The 18,796-nt window shown below is 41.3% G+C and overlaps 1 protein-coding gene across 6 annotated transcripts in view; it reads right to left on the bottom strand.

Annotated features, from left to right (window-relative positions):
• Positions 1-18,796, bottom strand: part of LOC140464828 (cadherin-6-like) — a 217,175-nt gene that overhangs the window by 73,914 nt on the left and 124,465 nt on the right. For all 6 annotated transcript variants that reach the window (XM_072560325.1, XM_072560323.1, XM_072560328.1 and 3 more), the window contains 2 exons: positions 16,523-16,710; positions 16,169-16,422 (listed from right to left, as the gene is read on the bottom strand). In XM_072560325.1, the coding sequence (XP_072416426.1) occupies positions 16,169-16,422; positions 16,523-16,710 (442 nt within the window). The remainder of the gene's footprint in view (positions 1-16,168; positions 16,423-16,522; positions 16,711-18,796) is intronic.

The following is an 18,796-nucleotide window of genomic DNA, read 5'->3' as shown; positions in this document are numbered from 1 at the left end:
AATTGCATGTTTTGTAGTTCACCTGACTGTACACAATACTGACAGTGAGAGGGTAATTTCCTGACCTTACACTCGCTGTATGGCTAGAGAGGAGAGATAAACTGAATAGAGAGAGATAAAAGAGATTGAGGCGATAAGAAGTCGAGAGGCCAGGGAGAGGGGAAAGAGTTGAGAGAGAATAAGAGTAAGGTGTCAAGAAGATGGTGGAGAGGGAGGGATCGAGATCAGAAACATGGAGGAAAAAGAGAAAGAAGCCATTGATTCTTGTATCCAATAATCAGTGAGTCTCTGTGGATGCTGATCCAGTTGCTCTCTGAATTCAATAAACTGTAAATCTGCAGTTTAATAGAAATCTAAATGTTGTGCTTTGTGGCCTCATTGTTCTCAATGCAAGCTTTGCTCACAGCGACAATGTGCTCTCATTCATTGTAAAGGGCTTGTGAAAGTCAATGACTGTAGGAGAATAGACTGAAAGTTCTGGGTCAATCAGTAGGAGTTGGAAAGGCACTTCAACTTGCAATGGAACATGGCAGCAGGTATCTTAAAGCCTGACAGTAAACTCAATAAATAGCGCTCACTCAGATTGTACTAAATAGAAGGTACTGGAGCGCAAAACATTTGAAAACATGTCCGGTATCACTTAAGAATACAGCCAGACTGCTATTTCATTCTGAGTGCTAGTGTAGACCTTTTGTAATGGATGACTGGTGATACAGAATATGTTTCAAAATACATTTGAGGATCACTGTTACCTGTGCAAGGCAAAAGCAGGTAAGTAGGTCATCAATATTTTCTTTTAAAATTGGTTGTTATGGTATTTTATTTCATTTATTGCGTGGTCTCTATCCATGCTTTTTGCACACCTGCATTATCGCAGGGTAAGTCCTGCATGCCTGCATAACCACACACTTTAGCAGAAATACTACAAGTTCCTGTGATGTAATAAATTGTAAGTAAAGCCCAAGGTGTTAAGGTTGTAACAGTAACTCAGCTGTGGGACAGAAGGTTGAGAGTGTAATTTCAGCTGTGGTTCCAGCGCAATATTAGAGATCTACTCAATGCAACTCTGACAAAGTCAAAGATCTTCCACTGACTCATGCACTAGAAATACTGAAGAAAACACTTACTAGGATGTTACGTGGACTGGAAGGGTTGAGTTATAAAGTGAAGCTGAAAAGGCTGGGATTTCCTTCCCTGGATTGTAGGAGACTGAAGGGTAACCTTATAGAGGGCCATAAAGTCATGAGACACAGAGATAAAGATAGCCAACAGCTTTTCCCCATGGGGGAGGAGTCTAAAACTAGAGGGAAGAGGGTTAAGGTGAGGGGGGAGAGAGACAAAAGGGTCCAGAGGGGCATTTTTTTCACACAGAGGGGGTCTGGAATGGGCTGCCAGAGGCAGTAGTGTAAGCAAGTACAACTTCTTCATTTAAGAAATTTTTAGACAGGTACATGGATGGGATAGGTGTGGAGGGAAATGGACCAAACACAGGCAAATGGGACTAGTTTAATTATAAAACTGAGCAGCATGGACAAGTTGGGCTGAAGGGCCTGTTTCCATGCTGTAAACTTCTATCATACTGTGTCCCTGACCCATGACTGCCCAAAATGAGGAGGATTCAGTCAGGAAGACATTGGACACATTGGGAACACACAGAGGGAAAGGAGTAACATCTGAGAGAGAGAGCACTGACCTCGAAATAAATCTTATCTACCTGGACTCCTCATGCATCTCTGCCCCACATCCTGCAGGTCGTGTATTGGCCCGTCGATGTTGGATGGAGGCAAGTCATCCTGGTTCTGAAGGGACTGTCTGAGAAGGGGCAGTAGGAATGAAGTATTCAACTGGTGGAGGTACAGCCTTTGGATGGGGTCATTAAAACTGAAACCCTGTCTTGCCCTTTCATGCAGATGTCCATGATTCCACGCCACTATTTTAAAGAAGACAAGGGGGATTTGTCCCAGACTCCAGGCCGAAACCAATCCTCAGCCCACATCACTGAAAAAAAGTGATAACTTGGTCATGCAGTTAATTTCTGCCTGTGGGATCTTGTTGTGCAAAATAATGGCTGCTGCGTTTCCCACATCATCACAGAGATTACTTTTTATAAATTACTACGTTGGGTGTAAAGTGCTTTAAGGTTCCCTGATGGTGTGAAAGGGCTGCAGAAGTAGGCCATTCAGCCCTTCAAACCTGCTCTGCCATTCTCGATCATGGCTGATCATCTATCTCAATGTCATGTTTACTTGCTATTTCCCACATCCCTTGATGTCAATGCAAATCTATCAAGCTCTGCCTTTAACACACTCAAAGACTGAGCTTCCACACAACGTTTCATTAGCTTCTGAGTGAAGATATTCCTCCTCACCTCAGGAGGTATGGAAATGACAGTCTTTCTTCATTGGACATGAGTTAACAATTCAATTGTCTTGAGTCTCTTGGGATAAACCTTTTCCATTTGTGTCTGTCAATGTTCTCCAAAGAGACAGTTTACCTTCTTTCTGTTGCAGCACTGACCTATCAGATAACTAGTCAAACACTAGTCGAAGAGAAAGCAAAGGACCAGTAAGCCTGAATTAAAACAAGTCCCTAGCACGGGGGACCTAGACAGTGCCTTGAGATCCGTCTCAAGACGAGACCTTTTACAAGGTAAACAAAGGATGTGGAGCTTAACTGTGGCAAAAAAGTGTGTGCACTCAGTAATGTCCCAGTGAAGCTGAATCTCCAGAGTCAATATGGTTCAAGAAGCTGAGAGGTGATCAGTGATTGGAATTTGCATTACATTAGGGCTCTGGGTTTTGAACAAGCTCAGGTTTACAAAGGCTGGAAGATAGGAGGCTACCCATAAGTGCACAAAGTTAAAAATCTTACAACACCAGGCTATAGTCCAACAGGTTTATTTGGAAGCGCAAGCTTTTGGAGTGTTGCTCCTTCATCGGGTGGTTGTCAGATGAGTGTAGCGGTGACCAAGGAATGGATAAAGATTCCAGCAACAGATAAGCTCGGATCATGTTGACACCTTGACATTGTGCCTCCTACCCACAGCAACAATGTCATGTTCCTTCCTCATCATCAGCCATTATGCACAAACCTAAACGCCAATACATTCTGCTTATTCTCATACTCCCCTCTCCGTCCCACACAGCCAGGGTCCTCATTGTAACTCTAGCATGACACTAATGAAAAATGCTGTATTTTTTAAAGGAATTTTTTCAGGTTTTGTGGGTGTCACTGGCAAGGCCAGCATTTGTTGCCCATTCTGCGGCTTTTAGCTGAGTGTATCTGAATATGAAGCTGACTAGGCTGCTCAGATAATAATATCCACTTCACCATGGTCTGGAGTCACATGGACATCAGATCTAGTATGAGTGGCAAATTTCTCTCCCCTAAGGGACACTAGTGAACCTTTTTGTGATAATCCATGATAGTTCCATGAGATGAGATTGAATTCTAGATTTAAGGATTGAATTAAAATTCTTTCAGCTGCCAATGTGGGATTTGAACTTATATCCCCAGAGCATTACCTGCTATTGTGTTATGTCTTACAGCTGGTGTGCAGTATACCTTTAAGAGACATGCTTATGAAATCACACCATATCACATCATATGATCTGACCGTGTAAAGGTCTCAGTCTCCATTTTAACTGGGGCCACTTGAAGCATGGTGTGCTACTGGAAGTGTACTACTGTTGGTGACTAAATAACTTAAAATGAGCCTAGAAATTGAAATGTCTGGGACTGTAATATATAGCTCAGGAGGTGGAATAAAATCTTTTGAATTTCTCTGTATCACAGCACCTTCATCCTATATAATGGGAACTATCATAAGAGTTGCCTCATCATGTACAATTACCCTGCTGGAGGCAACAACACACAATGGGAGGTAATGACCTAGTGGCATTAACGCTGGACTGTTAATCCAGAGAGGAGAAAGTGAGGACTGCAGATGCTGGAGATCCATATTTTTAATCAACCAATTCCGTGACATTATTACACACCTCAGGAGGGACTGGGACTTGAACCTGGGGCCACTTGGTCCATGGGTAGGGACACAACCACTGTGCCACAAGAGGGCCTGCCTTGTTAATATTGGTAAGCCAATGTCCCCCTGATTGGTCCACATTAACAAGCTCAATCAAGAGCTCATAGTTACCGATGTCTACCTGGTTTCAATCACTACTGTCCTTAACTGGTCTGTTGGGCACGTGAATAGGAAGGGTTTGGAGGGATATGGACCAAGTGCTGACAAATGGGACTAGTTTAATTTAGAATATCTGGTTGGCGTGGCCAATTTAGGCTGAAGGATCTGTTTTCTGTGCTGTACATCTCTGTGACTCTATGACTCCATGTGATCCCAGACCCACAGTAATGGGGTTGACTCTTAATTGCCCTCTGGGATGGTTAATGAATACTGGCCTAGCCAGCAACACTGTCATCCTGTGAATTAATAAAAAAAACACAAGGGTAGATTATCTGGTTAACTAACTCAGTGACAGTACCACTGCACTGTTGTCTCCCCTGTGCATTGTCGATTAATTGCTGTACCTGAATAGTAATCAGGCTGTGCGTGGCCCCTGTGGAATACTGCAGCTTTACTTTCCAAACAACGATGGCTTTGTATAAAGGTTTTTCTTTGATATCCTCAAACATGAGGAAGAGAAACCCACTTAAATCTGTCACTGAGAGCCGTGCCTTGCTTTAGCTGAGTATTTGCATGGCACTTCTTTACACTTGGGAAGTTTTCTTTGGTTTCAACAAATCTGTTGATCAAGGAATAGAAAAATAAATGCCAGCCTCTGCGGTGAGAGCAATGCTTTAAGGAAAATTAAATTGGTGAACTGTCATTAACTCTAACATCACTTTCCTCCATTTAATTTTGATTCTATTTGTTTCCGATGTTCATTTAAAGAATGAAGATTAACGCTAGCTTTGGACAGTTGGCTTGGGGTGATCGCTGGCTGTGCAATGAAACCAAATCAACATCAAGAAAAGATATAATCACAGAGACAAGAATGCTTCAACTTCAGTTGTGTACCTGCCAATTCAACTGTCACACATTATCAGACTCAGCAACCTCTCTCAGGCAGTGATCTCCTCTGGTGCCATCAACAGTCAACATTCAAATAATATTTAAAAAATATCAGCAGCAGAGCGAAAATAAATAAAAGGGGCACAAAGCAAAGTGGCGTGGTGTGCCATTGTTCAATTTGACAGGAAGGATTATTGGCAGGAGGCAGAGGTGATGTTACTTAGCTGCTCTTGTGTATGGATTCCTATGCCTTTGAAGTTGGCTTCTTCCTACGATTACTGAACAAAAGCTTGGCACATTCCTCCAGCAATCCTCGCTTTGCTGTCAGTGCATGCAATTCCTCTCTGTGTTATTTAACTCTCTTACCACAATATCGCTTTTGCACAAACATATTTGAAGCTGATGGTCAGAAAGCTAAATTCAAGCCTTTAAGAGTGTCCTGTCGAATTCCTACATATCTAGTGGTATTGTCAGTACTGATATATAAATAAGCATGAAAACCGCTGCTGAGGTACTGCCTCAACTGGAAAGTTGACCTGACAACCAGGCAGTTTTCACATCGTCCGAAAAGTGGACTGATCTGAAAACGATCATTGTAACTGAGAGTGCTGTTCTGCTGTTTGAGGATTTTATGAGTCTGAATTCCAGGATTCTGCAGTGGCAGCATGTACTTACTTTAATAAATCAATGGGGTGTTAATGGATGGTGCACTATCACACAGAAAAGAGCAATTGTTGTAGCAATGTGCAGGGCTGTGCTACAGTAATATTTGGAAAAGCTAACCCGGTAGTCATAAAGACTCAAAACCAATACCATCCACATGAGGATATTGAATCTAAAACTCAAATTTAGACATTGCTACTTTCTGGCACATGTAGTCAACAAATATAGTTCTTACACAATGTGTATATCTAAATAAGGACTGGGGCTGAGCAAATCAGGTTCATATTCTCTGGAGTTCAGAAGAATGAGAGGTCATGTATTGAAATGTACATAATATAGACAGGCTTAACACCTTGTTTCAACTGGTTGACAAATCTGGAATAGAAGAGCAGAATCCCAGGATATCATTTAGGATTGGGATGGAACGAGGAACATCTTTACTCAACATTTGTGAATGTTTGGAATTCTCCACAGTCATTGTTCCTTGAGAATTGAGGAACATGGAGAGCAAATGGGACAGTGGGAATGAAGGTCAAGATTGGCCATGGCCTCATTGAATGGTAGAACAGACCCATTGGACCAACTGGTCTACTCCTTCTCCTATTTCTTAGGTTTTATATTCCCAAGTTTCCACGTCACTCTGCATTTCACAATGGCCACCTTGTTCTGGATTAACCCAACTATGGCATTTCTTGCACTATATCTAACCTATCAAATCCTTTAATCATTTTAAAGTCTCCAATTAGATTATAGAATCAGAGAATAGAATTATAGAAGAGCTACAGCCCTAAGAAGTCCATTGCATCCATAGTGGTTCAGCAAGAACAAGCATGGTTAGTAGTTAGCACTGCTGCCTCACAGTGCCAGTGACCCAGGTTCGATTCCAGCCTCAGGTGACTGTCTGTGTGAAGATTGCATGTTCTCCCCATGTCTGTGTGGGTTTCCTCTGGGTGGCTCTGGTTTCCTCTCACAATCCAAACATGTGCAGGTTAGGTGAATTGGCCATGCTAAATTGCCCATCATATTAGGTGCATTAGTCAGAGGGAAATGGATCTGGGCGGGTTACTCTTCGGAGGGTGGGTGTGGACTTGTTTCCACATTGTGGATAATCTAATCAGCTAGTCATAATCCCTTGCCCTTTCCCTGTAGCCTTGCAAATATTTTCACTTCAGATAATTATTAATTTTGAAAGTGATGATTGCAGCGGCCTGCAACACTCTCTCAGGCTGGACATTACAAAGCCTAATCACTCATTGTGTAAAAGCATTTTGACCTAATTTCTTGGCCAATCTTGGTGATGCCCTCTGATTGAACCTTCTACTAATGCCAACAGTTTCTCCCTGTCTCTGCTGTCCAGCTGCTCTTGATTTTGAACACCTCGATCAAGTCTCCCATCAACCTCCTCACCATCTTCTTCAGAGCTGACGTGGAGGAGCCGGTGTTGGACTGGGGTGGACAAAGTTAAAAATCACACGACACCAGGTTATAGTCCAACAGGTTTCTTTGGAAGCACTAGCTTTCGTGGCGTCGCTCCTTCATTTCTGTGCTCTATGACAGACTCCTGACAGGTAGTGCTCCAAAAGCTTGTACTTCCAAATAAACCTGTTGGGACTAAAACCTGGTGTCGTGTGATTTCCAGCTTTCTTCAGAACTGAAGTCGGATCACTGGACCCAAAAGGCTAACTCTGTTTCTCTCTCCAAAGATGCTGCCAGACCTGCTGAGTTTCTCCTGAAATTTCTATTTTTTTTGTTTCAGATCTCCAGCATCTGCAGTTTTTTGTTTATTTCAGTTCCTTGTTCTTGCTTTCTTCCCACACCCTTTGATCCCCTTAGCCCTAAGGATTACACTTAATTCCTACCTGAAAATGTTCAAAGTTTTGGCCTGAACTATTTTCTGTGGTGGAGAGTCCCAGTGCTCACTGCTCTCTGGGTGAGGAAATTTAATCAATTCTACAATAAAGATCAGACACTTGTTCTTCAGACTGCTGTACTGCTTGAAGTTGTAGAGATGTACAGTATGGAAACAGACACATTGGTCCAACTTGTCCATGCCGACCAGATATCCTAACATAATCTAGTCCCATTTGCCAACATTTGGCCCATATCTCTCTAAACCCTTCCTATTCATATACCCATCCAGATGCCTTTTCAATGCTGCAATTGTACCAGACTCCACCACTTCCTCTTGCAGCTCATTCCAAACATGCACCACACTCTGGGTGAAAAAGTTGCCACTTAGGTCTCTTTTAAATTTTTCCCCTCTCACCGTAAACCAATGCCCTCTAGTTCTAAACTTCTCCACCCCCGGGAAAAGGCCTTGTCTATTTATCCTATCTATGCCCCTCATGACTTTATAAACCTCTATAAGGTCACCCCTCAGCCTCCGACACTCCAGGGAAAACAGCCCCAGCCTATTCAGCCTCTCCCTATAGCTCAAACCATCCAACCCTGGCAATATCCTTATAAATTTTTTGTGAATGCTTTCAAGTTTCAGAACGTCCTTCCGATAGGAAGGAGACCAGAATTGCACACAATATTCCAAAAGTGGCTTAACTTCTGTGCAACTGCAACATGTCTTCCCAACTCCTTGACGCAATGGTCTGACCAATAAAAGAAAGCATACCAAACACCATCTTCGCTATCCTACCTACCTGCGACTCCACTTTCAAGGAACTATGAATCTGTACTCCAAGGTCTCTTTGTTTAGCAACATACCCCAGGACCTCCTATGTGAAGATGGGGATCATTCAATCAGTACTTGGCAGGCAGATCTGTTGGCACATCAGTTATATTCTGTACTTATGCAGCAAATAGCAATGGTAACTTCTCGAAGTAGGGAGGTAGTTGAACTGTTCAAGCATCTGCTTTGAGGGCAGGGGTTAAAAGAATTAAATGCAAGGCTGGAAAGTTTGCATTCATTGACTGCTGAGATAGAGATCATCTCGTAATGTGAGCTGGTCTTCCATGGATGGAGGTGCCAAGCAAGGTACTGATTCCAGCAGGGCCACTATTTCAGTGCTCTCACAGGTGTGTTAACAGGTAACCAGGTAACCAGCACATTGTAGGATTCTGAAAGCCTGAAGGAAGGGGTGAGGAGGTCCCCTCAGATTTCCCCTGCCCCCTGAGTGTGCAGGGACTGTAAATGTCTCCATTTGTTGAAAGGGGTTTCTCACGTCACAGCTGATGAACTGCAAGTAGCCTATTTTCCCATAACCAAGTCTCTGGTCAATGAAACCAAAGCGGAAAGGTACATTAAGAGAGAAAAACAACATTTTGAGTCTGGTTCAGAAGAAGGGTTTCTCCAGCAATTTCCATTTCTGTTTCTGACTTCCAGTATCCACAGCTCTTTGTTATGTTTTCTCCAGATCATGACATCCCTGCACCAGTCAGCGACAGAGCCGGAATGAGGATGCAGCAAAGCACATTGACTGTCCAAATCATTGTGCAGTCTTCGGCTTATACATGGAAACTGTCGCTCCAGGAGCGTGACGGGGAGGGGCTGTTGTATAGTGGTACTCCACCGTCATCATCTCCAATGACTACCCGCTGCAGGCTGCACAACAGAACAGTGCAAAGGGGACATTTCTCCTGGTCACAAGCACAGCAAAATGAAGAGTTCACTACAGGACCAGCATAGACAACTGTTGCAGCACACACCAATCCAAGGAACAAAAGTTATATCAAAAGTGGTGTGAGTTATTAACCACCTCACCACTACAACCACTTACAAGCTCTCATGTTTAATATTGTATTTTCATGAGCAAATGGAGACTCTCCAGTAAAGCAAAATGGAACCAACTGATCACCTTTTTTATTGTTTGTGAGCTTTTGTTTTGTCCCATGGTATAAATGAGGCAATGTACATCTCTATGCTCTTAAACTGCGATCCTTACATCTGGAGGCTTCTGCTTGTTTCCAGCCCCATTACCATAGTTGAACGGAGGGGAATGTAGATATGTCAGAAGCCTTGAGAGACAGTAAGCTCTTCTCCTGGTCATGGTGAGGTGGTAGCTCCACTGAATGACATGGGATTGGATTTGTAAACCACAATGTGATTGGTCATGATCATTCTGATGGATTTTTCTGCTGATTCTTTAACCGTATGATCTAATGTATCACAGTTTGGTGTCACTGTGTTGGTACTTGCAGCAGATGGTGTGAACAGCAAAAGTTCTTTTCGCTCCTGTTAGCTTCTGTTCACACTACAAGTCTACAAAGCTGGCAGGAGGAGCTCGTGTTGCAAATGCAACAGGAACAGCTTCAGATCTCCCATCTTTCCATTTCCCCCATCACCTCTGACCAGCTTCCTCTCAATTTGAGCACATCTATCAGCTCTCCTCTTAGCCTTCTCTTGCCCAAGGAAAACAGTCCTGCACTCTTCAATCTGGTTTTGTAACTGAGGTTTCTCAACCTTGGAACTTTTCTTGTGAACTTCTTCTGTACTCTATCCAGCGCATTCACATCCTTCCTAAAGTGCAGCACCTAGAACTGCATACATTGTTCTAACTGAGGTCTGACTAGTGTCTGACACAGTTCAGCATTGCCTTCTTGCTCCAGAAATCTATGGCTCTGTTAATAAAGCCTCAGCTATTGTATGCTTTATTAACTGCTCACTTTTTCTGTCCTACTATCTTCAGTGATTAATGCACATATGTATAAAAAATTACAAGAGAAAAAAGAAAGACACAATAAATGAAGCATATCTTCATAAAATCCCAACAGTGGAAACAGGCCATTTGGCCTAACAAGCGCACACTGTAGTCAGACCACATGGAGAACTGTAAATGCAATGAAAGCAGTTCCGAGAAGATTTACTGGAGTAATATGTGGTATGGGCAGGATGTACGGTGAGGATAGGTTGGACAGGGTAGGTTTGTATCTGCTAGAGTTTAAAAGAGTAAGAGGCAGCTTGTTTGATTCTTTGATTCTCTGAAAGTTGCCACCCAGGTAAATAGTGCGGTGAAGAAGGCATATGGTGTACTGGCTTTTATTGGTAGAGGAATTGAGTTCCAGAGTCCTGAGGTCATGTTGCAGTTGTATAAGACTCTGGTGTGGCCGCATCTGGAGTATTGTGTGCAGTTTTGGTCGCCATACTATAGGAAGGATGTGGAGGCACTATTTGGAGGAACGGGTGCAGAAGGGGTTGACCAGGATGTTGCCTGGTATGGTAGGAAGATCGTATGAGGAAAGGCTGAGGCACTTGGGGCTGTTTTCATTGGAGAAAAGAAGGTTTAGGGGTGACTTGATAGAGGTTGTCAAGATGATTAGGGGTTTAGATAGGGTTGACCATGAGAACCTTTTTCCACGTATGGAGTCAGCTATTACGAGGAGGCATAGCTTTAAATTAAGGGGTGGTAGGTATAGGGCAGATGTTAGGGGTAGATTCTTTACTCAGCGAGTCGTGAGTTCATGGAATGCCCTGCCAGTAGCAGTGGTGGACTCTCCCTCTTTATGGGCATTTAAACGGGCATTGGATAGGCATATGGAGGATAGTGGGTTAGGTGGGCTTGGATTGGCCAAAGGGCCTGTACTGCACTGTATTTTTCTAAGATCCTGAGGGGTCTTAATAGGACAGCTGTAAAGAGGGTGTTTCCCTCTTGTGGGAGAATCCGGAACTGGAGATCTTCTGGTTACAATTTATCAAATTCTTTTGTAACAGCCCCTGAAACTTTGGTTCGCAGGTGGTAGTATTCCCATGTATCTGATGCCCCTGTCCTTCTGGATGGAAGTGTTTGTAGATTTGAAGTGGTGTTTCAGTGGTCTTGGTGAGTTACTGCAATGTATCATGATTGCGTTAATGGTTTGCACACAATGGTAAGACAGCGTCTGAAATACCTTGTTCCCCTTCTAGCAATCCTGCTGCTTTTAAAGCCATGTATGAGAATTTGCATGGAAGTTGGCTTCAGTCATCTGTACTTGTGAAAATAATGCTGAATTCACAGTGACAGTGGGACTGTCTATCTGAGCTGGATCTTCCTCATTAACAACACCTCTGTTCCGAAATTAAATCAAGGTTTGCTTGATGTCTAGGGCTATCCCTTGAAGTGTTAATACCAGCGGATCAGCAGACTACAGAACACAGACATTCAGTTATTCTGTTTGCTCGGCAGTTGCAGTACGATCTGTTCAGAAGTGTTTTATTAGCAAGACATCAAAACCCACACACTAGGTGTGAACACTGACTTAAAATGTTTGATTGTAAACTGAAAGGATTCCCTTGGCACTAAAATTACTTATCTTAAAATTATTCATGTTAAATTGTGTTTGGATTTTTGAATTTTCTAATTTGCAAAAGTACATGATTCATCCAACTTTGTAAAGATCCAAAAAGTAACTTGTTGAGCCAGGAGTTTTGTTATTTATTAAGTTGTGGAAGAAATGTGTACTAATAACATCTACTTTTACTTCTTGAAGACCAGTTCTGCCTTTATGGTTTTAAGTGTTCAGTAAAATATTGTCTCGACTATTCTTCCTGTTAATAAAAATAACCAATGCTTTTAACATATAATGTTCACCTCACAACATGGTACAGTGTGGTTTTCAAAGCAGTAAGAAGAAAGTTGAAGCTGATATTTTAAGCTAATAATTAATCCTGGATTCACCTTTTCATTCACCTTATGTGGATGGGTACAATATTTACTTCTTAACAAATTTGATTTTCCTATGAGAATTGTCTTTATTGTTTGTTGGAGGTGTAAGCAAAAAGTATCAGGATAATACCTGAACCATCACATTCATTCATATAGTAGGAGTAGGAGTAGGCCATTCAGCCCATCTGATACAATCCTGGTTGATCTCATCTCAGCCTGAAAGCCACTTTCCTGCCTGCTCTCCATAGCCCTTCAACCCATTACTAATCAAAAATCAGTCTAACTCCTTCTTAAATTTATTCATTGTCCCCACACTCTGGGGGAATGAGTTCCATGGATCCACCACCTTTTGAGAGAAGTAGTTTCCACTGATCTAAGTTTAAAATATGCTGCTCCTTATTCTAAAACCATGACCTCTTGCTCTATACTGCCACATATAAGGAAACATCTTTTCTCCTTTCACCTTGTCAATTCCCTTTAACATCTTATACATCGCAATCAGATCTCCTCTCATTCTTCTAACCTCCAGAGAGTTTAGGCCTAAACTGCTCAATCTCTCTTTGAAAGACAAACCTCTCATTTCTGGACTCAATCTGGTGACCTTCTTCTGAACTGCAACTACATCTGTCCTCAAGCAAGGGGACTGAACTTGTAAGCAAAACTCCAGATGTGGGCTTACTAGTGTCTTGTACAGTTGTAGCAACACTATTCTGCTTTAGTAAAACAAAGGACTGCAGATTGAGCTCTGAGGAAGGGTCACTTGAACCGAAACGTTAACTCTGATTTCTCTCCACAGATGCTGCCAGACCTGCTGAGCCTTTCCAGCAATTTCTATTTTTTGTTAAAGAACAACAGATAATGGAGATTTGAAACATCAACAGAAATTGCTGGAGAAACTCAGCAGGTCTGGCAGTATCTGTGGGGTGAAAGTAGAGTCAACATTTCGAGTCCAGTGACCCTTCCCACCTTTTATATTCTACATCTTTGGCAATAAATGCCAAAAATCCATTTGCCTTCCTAATCGTCTGTTGTACCTGGATGCTTGTTTTCTGTAATACATGCACAAGGACATCCAGATCCCTCTTTGAAGATGATCTTTGAAGTTTCTCTCCATTTAGATATGCAAAACACCAGTAATTGCTCTAAATACTGCATCCCTTCATATTGCAGCATGTGATTTGCCCGATCAGTTCAGTGCCCTTGTCCCATTGCAGAAGAGTATTTTTTTCAAACTTTGGTATTTCAGTTTTGCCCTAATCTCTTTGATCAATTGTCCAACATGTGAGTTACATGTAGGGATACCTCTCGGAAACTAAATCGGCACAAACAGCATTGGTATCCCAAAGGGCTCGGTGGTATGTTTTGATCCACATGCAATGCAATTGGCACAAAATGATGACAATAACCGCAAATTATGTTAAATCAGGGTGCATTATACTTCCAGAATTCTTATGTGGAATTGGCCGTTTTCCCTTTAGAAGATAAAGCCTGCCTCATAACATTGTGTCACACACTCAGGACATTAAGTGATAATAAACATATAAGTATTGCTGAAAGAGACACATTTTATCAAAGATTTTCATCTTGCATTAATCAGGACAACTTGCAAGAAATACGAATGGTGAAACATTTTATGCATGAGAGGAGACTGCTGATTGTTTGGCACTCATACCAAGTCATTTGTGTCAATTGTAAATAGTTAAGGACTCAGCTATGATCCCTATCTCTCATTAAACCTTACCAACTAAAGAATAGTTCATTTCAGCCTGATGTCTATTTTTTTGGTCAGCGAGTGAATCTTCTATCCATGCTGATATAAGCATGAGCTTTTATACCGCAACAACCTTTGATGTAGCACCTTATCAAATGAATCATAGAAATTTAAACACATCACATGGACTGTTCCCCCTTGATCCACAGCGTGTGCTATTTCCTCACAGCACTCCAGCCGAGTGGTTAATCATCATTTTTCATATATGAAACCACACTGCCTCTGCCTAATTACCTTGAACATTTCAAAGTGTCCTGTATCATGAAAGGTGTGTTATGTTATACATTAAAAACATTTACTCGACTTTGGATTCCATACTAATGCAATATAGGCGTTGACCTATTGTCGTGAAATGATTTAAAAAGTAATTAAGTCAGACTTTCTAAAGCCATGGTTTTTGGAACAGTGTATGCTAGAGAGCAGATAACAGAAAGCTCCCTGAGATGTTAATAGAAGTTAATTTATGCTGTGGCGCTTACATCTGAAGAGAGAAAAAAAAACAACAACCATTAGTTTAGTAGTACCTAACATGACCAAGTGTTTGTTTTGAAAATATCGTTTAAAAAAGTTAATGGTTCAGTTTGAAGAGGAACCTGATTGAAATCACGTACAAGTATAGTCTCTCCTCGAGAAAGGAAAATTTTCAGAGCAGTTAAGAATGTAAGTTTCCTAAGTGAAAGTGTTTAGCTTGTGAAATTTTCAGACCAGGAGTATTTGGTTAGAAACTTGTATTGTTTATTCAAAGCTGCGAAAGTCTAAGCTCACAGTGTAAATGGTCAAGGGAAAAGGCCTCATAGGACCAAAACTGTGAAGAAGTAATTAAGTTAAACCTATAGAATTTGATAAGGAAAAAACAGTCTAGTTTTCTGACTAACAGTAAACTTATGGTGATGGGGAATAGGTAGACTTTTATCTTGTTATGTTTTGAAACCTTTCAAATTGACTTGCATTTAGGTAGGTTGATTGGCTTTACTTTTCTTTCTTTTGTGCAATAAATTTCTGTTTTATTGTTAAATGTGAGACTGCAGCCTCGTGTGCTTATGTATCAGGGAAAGATGGCTACATTAAATTAAAAAGAAAAACAAAATATGATCTATCATGCCAGAGTTCATTATGGGCTTTGACTTGTCCCAGTAACATTGGCTGGAGTCACAATGCTGCTATCGGTCCAACATCGCTTTGCAAATTCTTATCTGTTTTAAATGTCTGTGGAAAGTCTTACTATTTGTTGTGTATTTCTAGTCAGTTTTCTCTAGTACTCTAATTGATTCCCTTTTTATTAATTTTTACTTTTTTTTGTTCTTTCTTACATTCCATTTAATTTTCTGAATTCAAACAATCTTTGCATAATAATACACTTTGTTTAATGTTAACGTTATTTTTAACTTTTTTATAACTACAAGTAGTAGTTCCTCCTCTTGGATTTTTTTCTTACTCATTGGAATATATCTATCCTGTGTATTCTGAAATCTCCCCTTAAATATTTGCCATTACACCGCCAATAGCTAATCATTTAGCCTAGTTTGCCCAATCAGTTTTACTAATCCTTCATTCATTCATTTATTTTTGCCCTTATTTAAGTTTAAAATATAATTTTGGACTTTTCTGTCTGTCAAACTAAATGTAAAATTACACCATGTTATGATCACTGCTACCTAGGAGCACAAGGGCACTAATTAATCCTATCTCCTGACACAGTACCATGTCTTACATGGTCTGCTCCCTCATTGGCTCCAGAAAGTGCAATTTTAAGAAATTGTCCCAAAAACATCCTATGAACTCTTCGTCTCTGCCCATCTGAGTTTTCCAGTCTAAATGTAGGGTAAAATGTCCCATGATTATTGGCATATCTTTCTGACAAGTTCTCATTATTTCGTCCCTTGTACCCCATCTTACTGGGTCGTTAATATTAGAGGACCGTATATACTCAAAGAAGTGAATTCTTGCCTTTATCTCTACCCAAACTACTTCTACACCCTGGTTTCCTGAATATAGGACATCAGTCTCTATGGTGCTAAAACCAACATTAATCAACAAAGCCACATCTCTACCTTATCTTAGCTTCCTGTCCTGTAATGCGAACACCCTGCACTCTAAAAAGATGGTAAAGCTTACCTAATCAAGCTATGAGATGCGTCAGGATCTTGTGCAGTTATGGTACCGATGATAGTCCCCACATCAATGTCTTCATATACATCGAACATGTAGAAGGGTCTACTGAACACTGGGGGCTCATCAACATCTTCAACAGCAATCCTCACAGTGGCTACATCTTTGTATGGACCCAGGTAAAGGAATCGCGGGTCAAGCCGACTGTTCGTTGCCTCAACTTTTAAGGTATAGCTTTTCTTGTTCTCATAGTCCAATATCTGTTTTAGAAGAACAAAGGTTTAGATAATCTGATTGCAAATAAAAAGAATCACAATGGAGAAATGCCAGAAGAAAGAAAACTACTGAGTGTGTCTGCACCTTTTTGACCAACACGACACCCTCTTGTGTGGCCTTGTCTGTAATAATGTCAAACATATTCATCCCATCTCCATCAATGATGTGATAGGTTATTTCTGCATTTTCTCCGATATCTGCATCATAAGCTTTAATTCTGCCAACAGTCCCACCTTCTGGGGAAGACTCCTTGACGCTCATTTGGTATAAACCTGAAGAGACAAGACATTCTGATTTATAGGATCAGATATTACAATGGGTTACACTCAAATAACACTCAGCCAGGTGTGTATGAGCCTGGGCTTACAATGAGTCATTGGTCTACATTGAAAAGTGCACTAAATCGAGTGTGAAGTTGGCTTAACACAGGGGTGTAATTGTAAAGGTGACACGTATTTCACAAGGACTGGTCCTCTTAACTGAGGATCGCAAAAACTCTCCAGTTTCAGTTGGCATAGACAATGGCCCATTGAGGAGTAAAGGTAACATTGCCATAGTCGGATTAGTCCATAGGACTACCCTCACATTAGAGAGAGAGAGACAGTTAGTGGTGGTTTAACCTGAAGGTCAGCATGCCTCAGCCATAGGGAGAGGTTGAGAAAGACAGGTCCTTATGGTAACCTCAGCCAGTGTAGGAATTGAATGCAAGCTGTCAGCATTACTCACCAGCTGTCCAGCCAACTGAGCTAACCAACCTCACTGAGACACATTTACTGAGTGTCAAAAGGTCAACTTATACCCATGAGCAAAGTTTTACCAACACAATAAACATTACAGGATGTTAAATTTGAAATGAGAGTATAATGACACAAATTGATTTCTTGTGCCCGCAATCATTGTGTTTTTCTAAAAGCAAACTGTCTTTTTTTAAAGTTCATTGTCAAGTTGTTGTGCCCATTATTTGACTTGTGAAGATTTTAGTAGGTCTTCCTCTGAAGACTTGGAGGTACTGGTGTTAGACTGGGGTGGACAAAGTTAAAAATCACATGACACCAGGTTATAGTCCAATAGGTTAATTTTGAAGCACTAGCTTTTGGAGAGCTGCTCCTTCATCAGGTGGTTGTGGAGGTTAACCCCTGAATGCTCCGAAAGCTGGCGCTTCCAAATAAACCTGTTGGACTATAACCTGGTGTTGCATGATTTTTAACTCCCTCTGAAGACACTTGTTGGATGTGAAAGACTTGCTAAGCTACTGAGCCTGTAAATTTTGCAAACATGAGAATACAGCCAGAACAGATAAGACCCATTCATGAACCAACTGGGATTTCACAACAATCAATAATTTCATAGTCAGTTCATCAATAATTTAGTTTCTTCACAGTTACTTTTTAACCAAATTCAATTTCCTGACATCCCCATTTGATATGAAGTGGAAACCAGATGAAGAATATTCATCCAGTTCTGAAGAAGGGTCACTGGACCTGAAACGTTAACTCTGAAATGTTTCTCTCTCCATAGATGCTGCCAGACCTGCTGAGTTTCTCCAGCACTTTCAGACTTCATTTATTTCAGATCTCCAGCATCTGTAGTTCTTTGTTTAATTATAGATGAAAGATATCTTTTTAAAAAAAGATTCCGAGGAGATATGTTTTCCGAAGCTGGATTCTACGTTGGTTTCTGTTTGCATTGCCAGGTGAGGGAACTCCAGAAGTGAGTTCTCTGTCTGCCCAGGAGTGACAGGGGAGTTAGGACGGTGTTAATGACTGGGCGTAATTAGCCTGTCTCCTCTGATTGATCAGTGAGTAACTGGGATATCATTGGGAAGGCTATCTTTATGGGTCCATGGGAACATGCTCAACACAGTCTGAATCCATTGATTTTGGGAATGGGGACTCAGGATTCAAAGAAGTCTAAATAGGTGTTGTAGATTGTCAAAGCAAAAACTCTGACCCTCCTATTACAACAGGAAATAAATCAGACTTTTTTTTGAAAAGGGTGATCTTGTTGGACTTCTGCTTGCCCTTCCTGCTCAACACTTTTGACAGATTTCGTCCAGTAGAAAACCAACCCAGCTTCACTCAAGTGTCATTGACTTCAGGCTGGTATCCAAGCCAATGAGATTAAAACTAGGAAAGATGGCATGGCACTACTGCCTTGTTACCATCTGGTGAGGGTTGAGGAGGAGAAGTACAATGACCGTCCATGTTATTTGTATGCATTACTGGGGTATATATGTTTGAAAGTTTCATCAAGGGTCAAAGGTTCAAAGGTGGCCAACAAAGAGAGGTTGGGGGTTCCAGGAGTAGTTTAGAACAGATTATTGAGAAGCAACAGTCCAAATACCACACAGCATCCAAA

The sequence above is a fragment of the Chiloscyllium punctatum genome, chromosome 41 (genome assembly GCF_047496795.1).
Source record: "Chiloscyllium punctatum isolate Juve2018m chromosome 41, sChiPun1.3, whole genome shotgun sequence".
In the NCBI taxonomy this organism is placed as follows: domain Eukaryota; kingdom Metazoa; phylum Chordata; class Chondrichthyes; order Orectolobiformes; family Hemiscylliidae; genus Chiloscyllium; species Chiloscyllium punctatum.
Note: the sequence above shows the minus strand (reverse complement) of the source record. Positions and strands in the feature narration are given on the sequence as shown.